At 34.8% G+C, this 14,434-nt stretch overlaps 1 protein-coding gene across 10 annotated transcripts in view; it reads right to left on the bottom strand.

The window, feature by feature from the left end:
- Window positions 1–14,434, bottom strand: part of SUGCT (succinyl-CoA:glutarate-CoA transferase) — a 777,770-nt gene that overhangs the window by 628,867 nt on the left and 134,469 nt on the right. For all 10 annotated transcript variants that reach the window (XR_012132408.1, XM_073239072.1, XM_073239068.1 and 7 more), the window contains exon 8: window positions 11,171–11,314. Coding sequence is in view for 9 of the 10 variants with exons in the window: in XM_073239072.1 (XP_073095173.1) it covers window positions 11,171–11,314 (144 nt within the window). In the remaining variant the exon portion in view is untranslated. The remainder of the gene's footprint in view (window positions 1–11,170; window positions 11,315–14,434) is intronic.

The following is a 14,434-nucleotide window of genomic DNA, read 5'->3' as shown; positions in this document are numbered from 1 at the left end:
ATATATGGAGACAAATGATAAGAACAGCACAAAGCCCCAAATTCTGTGGGACACAGCAAAGGCAGTTCTAAGAAGAAAGTATATAGCAATCCAGGCCTATTTAAAGAAGGAAGAACAATCCCAAATGAATAGTCTAAAATCACAATTATTGAGACTGGAAAAAGAAGAACAAATGAGCCCAAAGTCAGCAGAAGGAGGGACATAATAAAGATCAGAGAAGAAATAATTAAAATTGAGAAGAATAAAACAATAGAAAAAATTAATGAATCCAAGAGCTAGTTCTTTGAGAAAATAAACAAAATAGATAAGCCCCTAGCTGGAATTATTAAGAGAAAAAGAGAATCTACACACATAAACAGAATCAGAAAGGAAAAATCACGTCGGATCCCACAGAAATACAAAGAATTTTTAGAGAATACGATGAAAATCTATATACTAACAAATTGGATAACCAAGAAGAAATGGACAACTTCCTAGAAAAATACAATCTTTCAAGATTGACCCAGGAAGAAACAGAAAACCTAAACAGACCAATTACCAATAACAAAATTGAATTGGCAATCAAAAAACTACCCAAGAACAAAACCCCTGGACCAGATGGATTCACTGCTGAAATTTGTCAGACATATAGAGAAGACATAATACCCATTCTCCTTAAAGTTTTCAAAAAAATAGAAGACATAGGGAATACTTCCAAACTCATTCTATGAAGCCAGAATCACTCTAATACCAAAACCAGGTAAAGACCCCACCAAAAAAGAAAATTACAGACCAATATCCCTGATAAACATAGATGTAAAAATACTCAACAAAATATTAGCAAACTGAATTCAAAAATACATCAAGAACATCATACACCATGATCAAGTGGGATTCATCCCAGGGATGCAAGGATAGTACAGCATTCAAAAATCCATCAACATCATCCACCACATCAACAAAAAGAAGGACAAAAATCACACGATCATCTCCATAGATGCTGAAAAAGCATTTGACAAAATTCAACATCCATTCATGATTAAAACTCTCAACAAAATTGGTGTAGATGGCAAGTACCTCAACATAATAAAGGCCATATATGACAAGCCAACAGCCAACATCATACTTAACAGTGAGAAGCTGAAAGCTTTTCACCTAAGATCAGGAACAAGACAGGGATGCCCACTCTCCCCACTGTTACTCAACATAGTACTGGAGGTCCTAGCCATGGCAGTCAGACAAAACAAAGAAATACAGGCATCCAGATTGGTAAGAAAGAAGTCAAATGGTCCCTGTTTGCAGATGACATGATATTGTACATAAAAAACCCTAAAGACTCAAATCCAAAACTTCTAGAACTAATATCTGAATTCAGCAAAGTTGAAGGATACAAAATTAATACACAGAAACCTTTTGCTTTTCTCTACACTAATGATGAGCTAGCAGAAAGAGAAATCAGGAAAACAATTCCAGTCACAATTGCATCAAAAAGAATAAAATACCTAGGAATAAACCTAACCAAGGAAGTGAAATACCTATACCCTGAAAACTACAAGACACTCTTAAGAGAAATTAAAGAGGACACTAGCAAATGGAAACTCATCCCATGCTCTTGGCTAGGAAGAATTAATATTGCCAAAATGGCCATCCTGCCTAAAGCAATCTACAGATTCAATGCAATCCCTAACAAAATACCAACAGCATTCTTAAATTAACTGGAACAAATAGTTTTAAAATTCATATGGAATCACAAAAGACCCCGAATAGCCAAGGCAATCCTGAGAAGGAAGAATAAAGCAGGGAGCATCTCGCTTCCCAACTTCAAGCTCTACTACAAAGTCACAGTAATCGAGACAATTTGGTACTGGCAGAACAGACCCACAGACCAGTGGAACAGTACAGAGAGTCCAGACATTAACCCAAACATATATGGTCAATTAATGTATGATAAAGGAGCCATGGATATACAATGGGGAAATGACAGCCTCTTCAACAGCTGGTATTGGCAAAAATGGACAGCTTCATGCAAGAGAATGAAGTTGGATCATTGCCTAACCCCATACACAATAGCAAATTCTAAATGGATCAAAGACCTGAATGTAGGTCACGAAACCATAGAACTCTTAGGAAAAACACATAGCCAAAAATCTCTTGGACATAAACATGAGCGACTTCTTCATGAACATATCCCCCCGGCAAGGGCAACAAAAGCAAAAATCAACAAGTGGGACTATATCAAGCTGAAAAGCTTCTGTACAGCAAAGGACACCACCAATAGAACAAAAAGGTATCCTACAGTATGGGAGAATATATTCATAAATGACAGATCCGATAAAGGGTTGACATCCAAAATATATAAAGAGCTCATGCACCTCAACAAACAAAAAGCAAAAAATCTAATTAAAACATGGGCAGAGGATCTGAACAGACACTTCTCCAAAGAAGAAATTCAGATGGCCAACAGGCACATGAAAAGATGCTCCACATCACTAGTCATCAGAGAAATGCAAATTAAAACTACATGAGATATCACCTCACACCAGTAAGAATCGCCACCATCCAAAAGAAACAACAACAAATTTTGGCGAGGATGTGGAGAAAGGGGAACCCCCCCCACACTGCTGGTGGGAATGTAAATTAGTGCAACCATTATGGAAAGCAGTATGGAGGTTCCTCAAAAAACTCAAAATAGAAATACCATTTGACCCAGGAATTCCACTCCTAGGAATCTACCCTAAGAATGCAGCAGCCCAGGTTGAAAAAGACATATGCACCCCTACATTTATTGCAGCACTATTTACAATAGCCAAGAAATGGAAGCAACCTAAGTTTCCATCAGTAGATGAATGGATAAAGAAGATGTGGTACATATACACAATGGAATATTATTCAGCCATAAGAAGAAAACAGATCCTACCATTTGCAACAACATGGATGGAGCTAGAGGAAATTATGCTCAGTGAAATAAGCCAGGTGGAAAAAGACAAGTATCAAATGATTTCACTCAACTGTGGAGTATAAGAACAAAGAAAAAAAAACTGAAGGAACAAAACAGCAGCAGACTCACAGAACCCAAGAATGGACTAACAGTTACCAAAGGGAAAGGGACTGGGGAGGATCGGTGGGATGGGTGGGATAAGAGGGAAAAGAAAGGCATTACGATTAGCAGACATAATGTAGGTGGGGGGCCACGGGGAAGGCAGTACAATACAGAGAAGACAAGTAGTTATTCTATAGCATCTTACTATGCTGATGGACAGTGACTGTAATGGGGTATGTGGGGGGGACTTGGTGATCGGGGGAATCTAGTAAACATAATGTTGCTCGTGTTATTGTAGATTAATGACACTAAAATAAAATAAAATAAAAAATTTAAAAAATGGCTTTTCTTAAAGTTTCCTCATGATTTTCATACATTGTAAGTTTGAGAATCATTTTGCAAAACAGAAGTTCTCAAACTTTGCTATGCATTAGAACCATCCAGAGAGCTTTAAAAATCCCAGTGCCCAAGCCATACCCCATAACAATTAAACAAGAATCTCTGGGTGTAGGACACAGGCAGGAGTTTTTAAATCTTCCCATGTGATTCCAAAGGGCAGCCAAGTCTCGGCAGTGGTTATAAAAGCTCAAGGTACAGCTCAGAGACCAAATTCAGTCTTCCTGGATGTCAGAGTAGGCTCACCTTGAGATTTTTAACAATGAAAACAAAAAAAAAATGTTTAATACCCACTTAGTCATGGTGGCAACAGTGTGCTTAGAAGAGAGTCTAGTATAAAGTAAATCTTGTATAAGTTTTACTATGTTTTTAAAGTCACTCTCAATAATTCAACTTTGGAGAACATAAACAGGCTATATTTGCAGCATTTACTCCAAGATAAGCAAGTTTCTAACTCTATCCCCAGTGTTGCACCTTGTCAGACATTGTTAATAATCACAGTACTTTCTTTTCCAGATCCTGTCTCAACCTTATCAATACTGGTCTCCAGTCAGCCCATATGTCAGAAAAGATTGAACATCTTTGCAGTCCTGTGTTGCTTCTACTTCATTCTACCAAAACTGCACCAAAATTCAAATCTTGCTTTAGAGAACTGAACTAGTACCGTGCCAATAAATTCCCTCTCCCCCAAAAAAGAACATTCTGTTACCAACTCCTAACTTCTAATAAGTCTCCTAACTACAGATTATTGGATTATTATTTAAACGTAACACCCCATGTTTATTCTTCCAATGAGTATCAATAAATGGCTAGATTTAGTGCCAGTGTCTCTCACGTCACTCACATCAAACTTTTTCCAGTTCCTAAAACATGCCAAAGTTTATCCTTCTTCAGGGTTTGCATTTACTGTTCCATCTGGAATAATCTTTCCCTAGCTAACAGAAGTGTCCCTGTTATCTTTACCTGTTTATTTCCTTCTCAAATTTATCATTTCTTACTAATTTATTATTTATATCTCCAAGTAAAATGTAAATTCCATGGGATAGGAAATTTACTGGCTTATTTATCACTTACTGTATACTCTGGCCTATGGAACATGAGAAACAAGTGTGGATGGATGAATGGTTGGATAGAAGGATGGATGGATGAATGGATGGATGACAGATTCTGTTAGTACAGATTCAACTTAATTTCTTACTCCCTAAAGTGAGTATCATTAGGTTTAAAAATAGGACATCAATATAATAACTTTTAAGGTGAGAATATATTTAGTATATGGCATTTACCACAATAGAAAAGTAAACTAAAGCAAGCTAGAAGATTTTCTATGAAAATGGTTGAAACCAAACTGAAGGAACAAAATAGCAGCAGACTCACAAAGTCCAAGAAGGGACTAGCAGTTATCAAAGGGGAGGCGTGGTGGAGGGGGGGTGGGAAGGGAGGGAGAAGGGGATTGTGGGGTATCATGATTAGTACACATGGTGTGTGTGGGGTCACAGGGAAGACAATGTAGCACAGAGAAGACAAGTGGGGACTCTGTGACATTTCACTACACTGATGGATAGTGACTACAATGGAGTACGGGGGGGACTTGATAATAAGGGTGAATGTAGTAACGACATTGTTTTTCTTGTGAAACCTTCATAAGAGTGTATATCAATGATACCTTACTAAAAAAGAAAAAAGAAAGGAAAATGGCTGAAACCAAAGCAATTTCCTTTCATCTGTCAATTATCCAGAAAAACAAAATCAACCACAATATCCAGCTTATCAAGATCTAATTATATATTGCTAGTATACAATGTCTCCAGGCTACAAAAAAATTTAAAAATTACTCACCATTATACCTCATATACATCTATGAAGAACTCAAGTGATTTTCCTAGAAATTAAATCTCAGCCACCATGCTAAATGCTAGTGGTTTACTTATCATTTATCTATAACAATGAATAGATGGACCATTGTGGTAGTATTGCATGTTTATTCTAAGACACACCTTCTTTTTAAAAGTGTGACACACAGGTGTATTGAATCAGTCACCTGGGTTGCTGTTTCAAAATGCAGGCTCCTCTAGAGGGTATTATGCTCAATGAAGTAAGCCAGGCAGAGAAAGACAAGTACCAAATGATTTCACTTATCTGTGGAGTATTACAACAAAGCAAAAACCGAAGGAACAAAACAGCAGCAGACTCACAGAACCCAAGAATGGACTATGGACTAACAGTTACCAAAGGGAAAGGGACTGGGGAGGGTGGGTGGGAAGAGAGGGATAAGGGGGAAATGGGGCATTACTATTAGCACACATAATGTGGGGGGGAGGGCACGGGAAAGACAGTATATACAGAGAAGACAAGTAGTGATTCAACAGCATCTTACTATGCTGATGGACAGTGACTGTAATGGGGCATGTGGGGGGGACTTGATGATGGGGGCAGCCTACTAACCATAATGTTGTTCAAGTAATTATACATTAAAGATATCAAAATTAAAAAATTTTTTTAAAAAATGCAGGCTCCTGAGTGCTGACCCAAACCCACTGGATCTGAATGCTTGAGTTGTGAGGCCCAGGAATCTGGGTTGTTTTGTTTTGTTTTTTAAAAGAAAAACAAACACATTCATTTAGGAATCAGCTGGTCCGTAACTCATGGCACATAAAGAGCCACCATTAATTAGCCAATACAGAAGGATATGATTACTACATTTTATTCTACATGAAATACAAAGAAAAATACAAAGATAAAGGTGGAATTGTTTAAGTGACAAAAACAAATTGTTTTAATTCTAGAGAACATAGGCGATTTTAATCCCTATAAACCCCACCTTTAGGAACAAAATCATTATTCTCCAAGATTCTGCAAGAACAAAACCTAGATTCAGGGAATGTGTGTCAACACCAATGGATCTTTCCCTACCTATTTCTTTTCTATATTGTTCTTAATTTTGTTTCTATTTTTCAGGACATTTTAAAAGCACTAAATTGTTTTAAATTATCTTAGAGAATTAAATTAGGTCACAGTGAAATTCGTCTTGCTGTTTCATTCTTTTCTCCTTGATACATTTTCCCACTAGTAATACAAATTATTAAAAGTTAAACCCCTGGTTTCCTTCACTGTGGCTCATGTTACATAAAATATATGCAATGCCCAAGAATATAGCTAAGGATTTCAGTCATTCAAAACCAGAGTATCCTTCCAACACACTTGTATTTCACTGAATGTTCTTTAAAAAAAACAGTGAGCCATGTTTTATATTATACTCAACTTGGATTCGGTCCCACCAATAGTATAAATATTAACATAGAATAGCAGATTATCTAAAATTCTTTGTAATTTTCTTTGGAAGTCATCTGATTTTGATTTTTTGGTGTGTCTTTACTTTCCTAATAACTAATCTTAGTATTAGGTAAATGTTAATATCCACCTGTATCCTCTGAACTTTAAGAGCAGAAGGAAGTCTTACTGATAATGCAGGCTAAAGAATGAAAGCTGGACAAGGGTTAAAATTTTGCCACAAGTAACCAAGGTTGTCAGGTTGACAAGAGCCTTCAAGACAGGAATGCATTAGGCTCCTCAAAAAAGAGCTTCAAAGGCAATCTCAGGGTTCCCTGATTTCTAAAGCTTTGTGATAATAATCCTCTTTTTGTCTGTGCCTGTGGTATTCTCCCAGCTTCCTTGGTTATGGACCGCTGCCTCTACCTTTCCATCCTATATTCACCCTTCAGCATGGTCGCAGTTTTCAGCCTCCATTTCCTTCCTGATACATGACTGTCTTTGCTCACAGATTTTGCCTCATTTACAAACTGTTCTCAGGATTATTCTTCCAGAGCTAACATCATAGGCATACTGCCTAGAGCCCATGATACTTTAAGGATACACAAAAATGTTTTGATTTTAATTTCTTTTAAAATCAGAAGAAAAGTGAGTGAAATAATAATAAACCACATTCTTTATACCAATGCACTTATAATTCTTAATATCTTTATGGAGGAAAGGACCCACAAAGGCAAAATTTTCTAGGGCCCACAGATGTTCATGATGGGCCCTGAATTCTTCAAAGTCAGTCTAGCCCTACATCCCTCCAAACTCAAAACTGGTCCATTCTAGCCTCATGGGTAAGACCCAGACCAGAGGTCACTGTATGAGGGTTTATTTCAAAACCTGATTTATAGTGACAACTGCATAACTTGCTAAATTTATTAAACATTGTTAAAGGCACTTGCAATAGGATGAATTTCATGATACATAAAATATACCTCATTATACAAATTGTACAAAATTGTACAAAAAAATATAGATTAAAAAAGAAAACAAGAAACAGTGCACCTAAAGACACAAAAAGATGAATTTCAGACTACTATATTTATTTGAGATTCAAAAGTTCATCCATAAAAACATGCTACAATAAAGCTAAAATTTTATTGACCTTAAACATGAACAATATTATGAATGTGGAGAAAGAATAGAAACATCAAAAGTGTCTATACATCCTATAGGTGAAAATAATTATGAATGTTTGGTGCTAAAAAACTACCTCATTGTAGTAGTAATTATGGAAGCCTGGTTGCAATTAAGTACAGGAAGGATATTAAAACTCCCAGAAGATATTTCTGCAAGCCACAACAGAAGAGTAAGAGCAACAGAATAATTAGAACCACATCCAAACCCACTTCCTTGTTATTTACCAATATCACTTAAAGAGCACTGTTCAGATGCTGACATAAGACAATCTTCAGTTGACAACTTTAAAATATGTTAAGAATAAAAAAAAAATCAAAGAATTTTATGACAAAGGTTAAAAGTTTATAGCCTTGAAACTACAAAAAATGTGGTGCCCACTACAAACCACATCCTGGCAACTGTCATGTATCTACAATGAAATGGTTTTGTTGTGGTTGAGGCAATCAACTCTGAGTTAATAATTAGCTACTATTCAAATCAAGGGTAACTTGTCTAATTGTACACTAAATCATTTTTAAGAAGGGGAATACAAAATTTAATTTTTAGCAACTGATATTGAATAGTATAATCATTTGTCATCCTATGTAATACAATCAAAGTGAATAGAGAAGTATGTTTTTTAACCACCTCATGAAATCACAGTCATTTTTCAGGCAGCTGAAATTAAGTTTAAATGATGTGTGCTTAATGCAGGTGAACATTTACATAAAAAAAGGAAATGAACACATTTTTTAAAAGGTGAAGTTTCCTATTATGTTACTTTGAAAAGTGTCTAGAAATAGCACTTACCATTTACTTCATAAAGCACATTTTAATTATTTTGTGGTTTGGTTTTTGGATCTAGAATCTATAAATATTATCTTACATTGAAAGACTAAGTGAAGTTAGTCAAGATTCCTCTATTATGAAAAGTTATAATTATATAATAAAATAATTATGTCAGTAATCAAATTTTAGCCTCAGCACATTTATGACACTGAAATATTTTTTCAGTTACCTAATAAACTGAATGCTAGTCATCAGTAAAATACTTTCTAATTTACAAGGGATTTTTTACATCCTCTATTGCTTTACATCCTCAAAACACTCCGGTATGTTTATATAGTGAACATTTCTTGACTGGCTTTCCAATATCCACTTCCCTTCCCTGAGCCAAGAAATAACCACACCATTATTTTGGGTGAACCACCTCTCCCCAGTCACAGCCATACAGTTTGGGTGAAGTTAACCCATCTCAAGTACCAGGCAGAGCCTACACCAATCAATACATTCTATTATTCAGGCCTCATTATTTGGCTTTAATTTTTAGCTATAATTTCAATATCTTTATGAAGGAAAGGACCCACAAGGGCAAAATTTCTCAAAAGATTGGGAGAGCCTGCTATTTGACAAATACTGAGCTGGGCTTTGAGCAGACCACCATAAGCAAGAACAAACATTAGTCCTGCACTAATGGAATTTACAATCTCAAGGAGCAGCATGAACAACATAGACACACCCAAATGGGTGGAATGTATGAATGTGTGCACATATGCATGAGTTTGCATTCACTGAACCATCACTTTGAAACAGCCCTATTAATGAATCCACCCACCTCCACCCCATCACGAAGGAACCACACAAATCCATATTGTGTCTGGTGCTGGAAAAGAATTAAACTTTATGATACTCTAAAATAGACTTTTTTTCCGAAGCCAATTAATTAATCAAAACAGTTTAGGTAGAGATCAGGAGACCTAAGCAGAGCCCAAATCCAGGAGCAGCTACACAATTTGAGAGTGCTGGTGCAAAATGAAAAATGTAGGGCCTCTTGTTCAAAAATTAAGAGTTTTAAGGCAACAATAGCAGAGACTTTAAATTAAGCTTAGGGCCCTCTGCCACTGCAGGGGTCACACACCCATGAATCCTTTATGGCTCACATGCTTATTGGATGTGCAAGTTTTGGCCAATCAGTTAACCTACCTCAGGTTCCTCACAGCTATAAAATTAAGGGAGAGAAGAAAAGAGTTTCAGCTTCTTCCCATAACTAACATATGTGTTTCTCTGTTAAGGAGCTAGATCATTCGTATGAGAGAGTCCTTTTACCCTTTTATATAACCATTAAAATTGTGACTGTGGCTAAAAGGTAACATTGAAAACACATATATAGTATTTCACCTTCAACCATATTAATGTTTTTTACCTCTATGCACCTCCTTAATTTTGTCCCAGAGAAAAAAATCTCCAAAGCAGTGTTCCAAGTTTACTATTTCCCATGTATGCCATTTAAATCTGAAATTCCCAACTGAGGTCTCTGTCTATAACGTAATTTTTCCCACAGTAAAATGTGTCCTTGCACAAATTAGATTTTTTTTTTCCTGAAAAATTATCTATTCAGAATCAGCTCACATATGGTACAGCATCCAGGTCTGCTCCAGCAAAAAAGGAGGCAAGTGTCAATTTGAGAGGAAGTTAACCCTTTTATTCCACCAGTTTAGTACTTAGCATAATATAACTGATAAAGTATTCAAACCAGGGGTTCTTAATCTGGAATCCATGGAAAGACTTCTGGGAACTAATTAACTTAAATGGAAAAAAACACATTTTTATTTTCATCAACCTCTAACGAAAATTTAGCATTTCTTCAATTACGAATGTAGGCAAAAAAACCATCAGAGCATTAGCAGTACCTATGACTTGATTACCAATAAATATTATACATATTATATTATAGTTATTGCAAATATCTTAAAATATCATTTATGCTCAACACTACCTCAAAATTGCAATAGTAATAGGACTCACTGATCGAGTTTGTGGCAAAAAATCACATATGTTACTATAATACAAAATTGATTTTTAAATTGGAATAACTATATTTCAACATAATTGGTTTCCTTTGTAATCCTAAGCATTTTAAAAACAATTCTGAGAAAAAATCCACAGACTTCACCAGATTAACCAAAGGGTCCATAGCCCAAAAATGTGAAAAGGCTCCACTCAAAAGAAGTTACAGAGCTCATGAGACAATAAAATAGAAACAACTACACTCTTGTCTCACAAGTAGTAACAGATTTATGCTAATAAAATAATCCTTAAAATTCTATTTAACATCAATATCTACATACAACAAAATCTTTGTGGTCCATTTATTTTAACATGACAGAAACTAAGCATACCAAAACGGAGCGGCTTTTGATGTTGTTTGTGGAGAGTTTTCTGTTTTGTTTTTTATTTTTGCACATGTAAGCATTGAATTTGATGTGAAAGAGATACACAGTTTTATACCACTATCTAAAATGTTATTTGGATCAGTACCTGAGATGACAATAGGTTACAATCAATGAAGAGTCCTTTTCCGGTTTTGTATCTTTGTATCAGTCCAGCCATAATGGCTCCGTAAGCATAAAGGCCAGTGGCAAGATCAGTCATGGCTACTCCGGGACGAACTGGATCTCCATCCTGATGAGAGGGTTAACAAAAACAGAGAAAATTAATCAAATATTCTAAGATCAAACAGAAGAAAGAATTGTATATGACATCTGCACACATACACACAAAAGAAATACAACAAACTGTTACTGTGAATATTTGTTGGTAGTGAGAATATGTTTGTATTTTGTATATTTGCCATATTTCTCACTCCACCCCCTTATCAACCAAACTAAACCAAATAAAAGACTTTGTAACATTCTGATGTTCCTTAATGTATTTTGCTTTATTTATATGAAAAAAGTAAATAATTCATTTTTAATTTAAATGAGTTAATCTGTTGGAAAAGAAAGAGTTAAAGTTTTGGTTTTTTTTTTTTCCTCTGGGATAGGAGGCTATCCTAAGAAGAGAGAAGGCAGAAGATCTGGTCTAATCTCCTTATAAAAATGTTAATAATCGGCAAATATACTAATGCTATTTTTTTAATAAAAAGTACTTATCCATAGAAGGCTTTCAGCAGGATACTCCTTGTTTAGAATTATTATGGTAACAAACCTAGAATCTATACATTTATGGGGTATGAGGTGTGAGTTACGCAACTATCTGAGTAGAAAATGGAGATGTTTCACAGCCTGTCAGCAACCTGTTGTATGAGGTAACCCATGTACTTCATCAGAGGTCTTATCTCCTGCTCTGGAATTGAGAGCTTTGTCTATTGTGGGGAGAAAGAATCGGGTCTCTCTCAATGTCCAGGAACACTCTCTCTGCTTCTCCTGTGCCTTTTGATTGCTTATATCCTTAAAATTACAGGTAAAGCTTGATACTCATTAACATCTGCAATTCCTGTCAGCCTGATTTGACAATCTAATTCTTGAACCATATGTAAAAGATATTAGAACAGTGCCTGACAAATAGTAAGTACCCTATAAAAATTAGCTATCAAAATTATCATCAACATTATTATTAGTCATTGTCAGATCAAAGAGTTCCTATTTTTCACAAGTCTAAATTCTGTGAAGGCTTTCATTGCACAGAACAAATACCTAAAAAAAACCTACACTTAACATTTCATCTGGTTGATACATTCATTCAAGCACTTCCTTATTCATTAACTACAGCTGCTAGTCAGTCATTTCAGAAGCTAATTTTCCCTTTTCTGTAGCCCATACCAAACTATGTTAATCATCTCACAAGAGTGCTAATAATGTCAAAAGCAAGTGAGACTATATAATGCCTAAAAACTTTTTTTTCCCTGCTTTTCAACAGAATTTCAAGGACAATATGATAACGAAAATTGGAAATTCTGTGCAGTTTTCTATTATTACTGATAAAACTTGTAACCAGTGGCCTGAATAAGTAAATTTAAAATTAAATTTGCCTTTGGGATTTAAGATTACTTGAAGTATTAAAAGTGAGAGAAAGTTCAAATTTAAGTTTATAGGTATCCACTTTTTCAGTATAAAATGAATAGAATGTATTTTATTTGTTAAACTTCTCAGACAAATTGGGATAAATAAGATAATAAATCTTTTATATTATATTTAAAATTTCCTGGAGAGGGGAGACTACACCTGATTGATATCATAAAAACATCACTACATTAACCAGAATAATAGTGAGATGAATGAGCATTAGACATTAAGTCATCCAGATATTACAGGCAATATTGCCTTTGTTAAAAATGACCATTTGTTACCATATGATTTCACTTATCTAAAAACTTAAAAACTAAAGCAAATGGACAAACAAACAAACAAAACAGAGATGAACTCAGAAACACTGAGAACAAACTGGTGGTTGCATTAGGAGAGGGGAATGGAGAGATGGGCAAAATAGATGAAGAGAATAAAGAGGGGAAAAACTTCCAGTTATGAAATAAATAAGTCACAGCATGGAAAAATTGAACATATGGAATATACAACAATACTGTAATATTTTGTATGGTAACATTTAGTGATTACACTTACCATGATGAGCATTTTGCAACATATGTAATTGTTGAGTCACTATGTTGTATACATGAAGCCAACATAATATCATCTATACTTCAATTAAAAATAAAATAAAATAAAATAATAGAATTCAATTACACAGATTGTTGCAGAAATGAAAAAAAAATGGCCATTTGCACAAATACCTGTAGTGAAAGACCAATTGACAACAGGCTTGTTAACATGCTTTAGATTCAAAGGATAAAATAGGCTGAAAATGAAAGCATGGGAAAGATATATTATATAAACAGCAGCCATAAGAATGCTGAAGTGTCTCCTAATTTCAGACAAAACAGACCTTAAAACACACACAAAAATATGTTACTAGAGAAAAAGAGAAAGATATTATAATTAAAAAGGTTAATAAATGCATTGGGAAGATATAACAATTATAAACATACATGTACCAAACAATAGGGCCACCAAGTACACAAAGCAAAAAAGTAACAGAATTGAAGGGAGAAATGGACACCTCAGGTATAATAGTAGGAGACTTCAAAACTCAAATATGAATACTGAATAGAGCAAGTAGAAAGAAGATTAAAAGAGAAAGAAAAGATTTAAACAACACCATAAACCAAGTGTTCCTAATAGATATCTATAAAACTTTCCATCAACAAAAAACAAGATGCACATTTTTCTCAAGTACACATGGACTACTCTCCAGGATAGATGATATCCTAGGCCATAAAACAAGCTAAAATAAATTTAAGAGGAGTAAGTTCATACAAAATATGTTTGTAGATCAGACCATAATGAAAGTAGAATCAATAACAAAGGCATATTTGGAAAACCCAAAAATATGTGGACAGCAAATAACATGATCCCCAAACACCAATGAGTAACAGAGGAAAGATGACACATAACAAATTAGAAAATACAAATACACATACCAAAATTTATGGAATACAGCTACAGCAGTATTTTAGGGAAATGTATACCTGTAAATATACCAAAAAAAGACTTCAAATCAATAATATAGACTTCCCTTTAATACTCTGGAAAAGGTAGAGCAAACTAAACCCAAAGCAAGCAAAAAGAAAGAAATAATATAGATTAGAGCAGAAAATACTGAAATAGGGAATAAAGTCCAGTAGAGAAAATCAACAAAACAAAAAGTTGGCTCCTTAAAAAAGATCAAAAAAATTGACACATTTAC

Source organism: Manis javanica, chromosome 6, assembly GCF_040802235.1.
Source record: "Manis javanica isolate MJ-LG chromosome 6, MJ_LKY, whole genome shotgun sequence".
NCBI lineage: Eukaryota > Metazoa > Chordata > Mammalia > Pholidota > Manidae > Manis > Manis javanica.
Note: the sequence above shows the minus strand (reverse complement) of the source record. Positions and strands in the feature narration are given on the sequence as shown.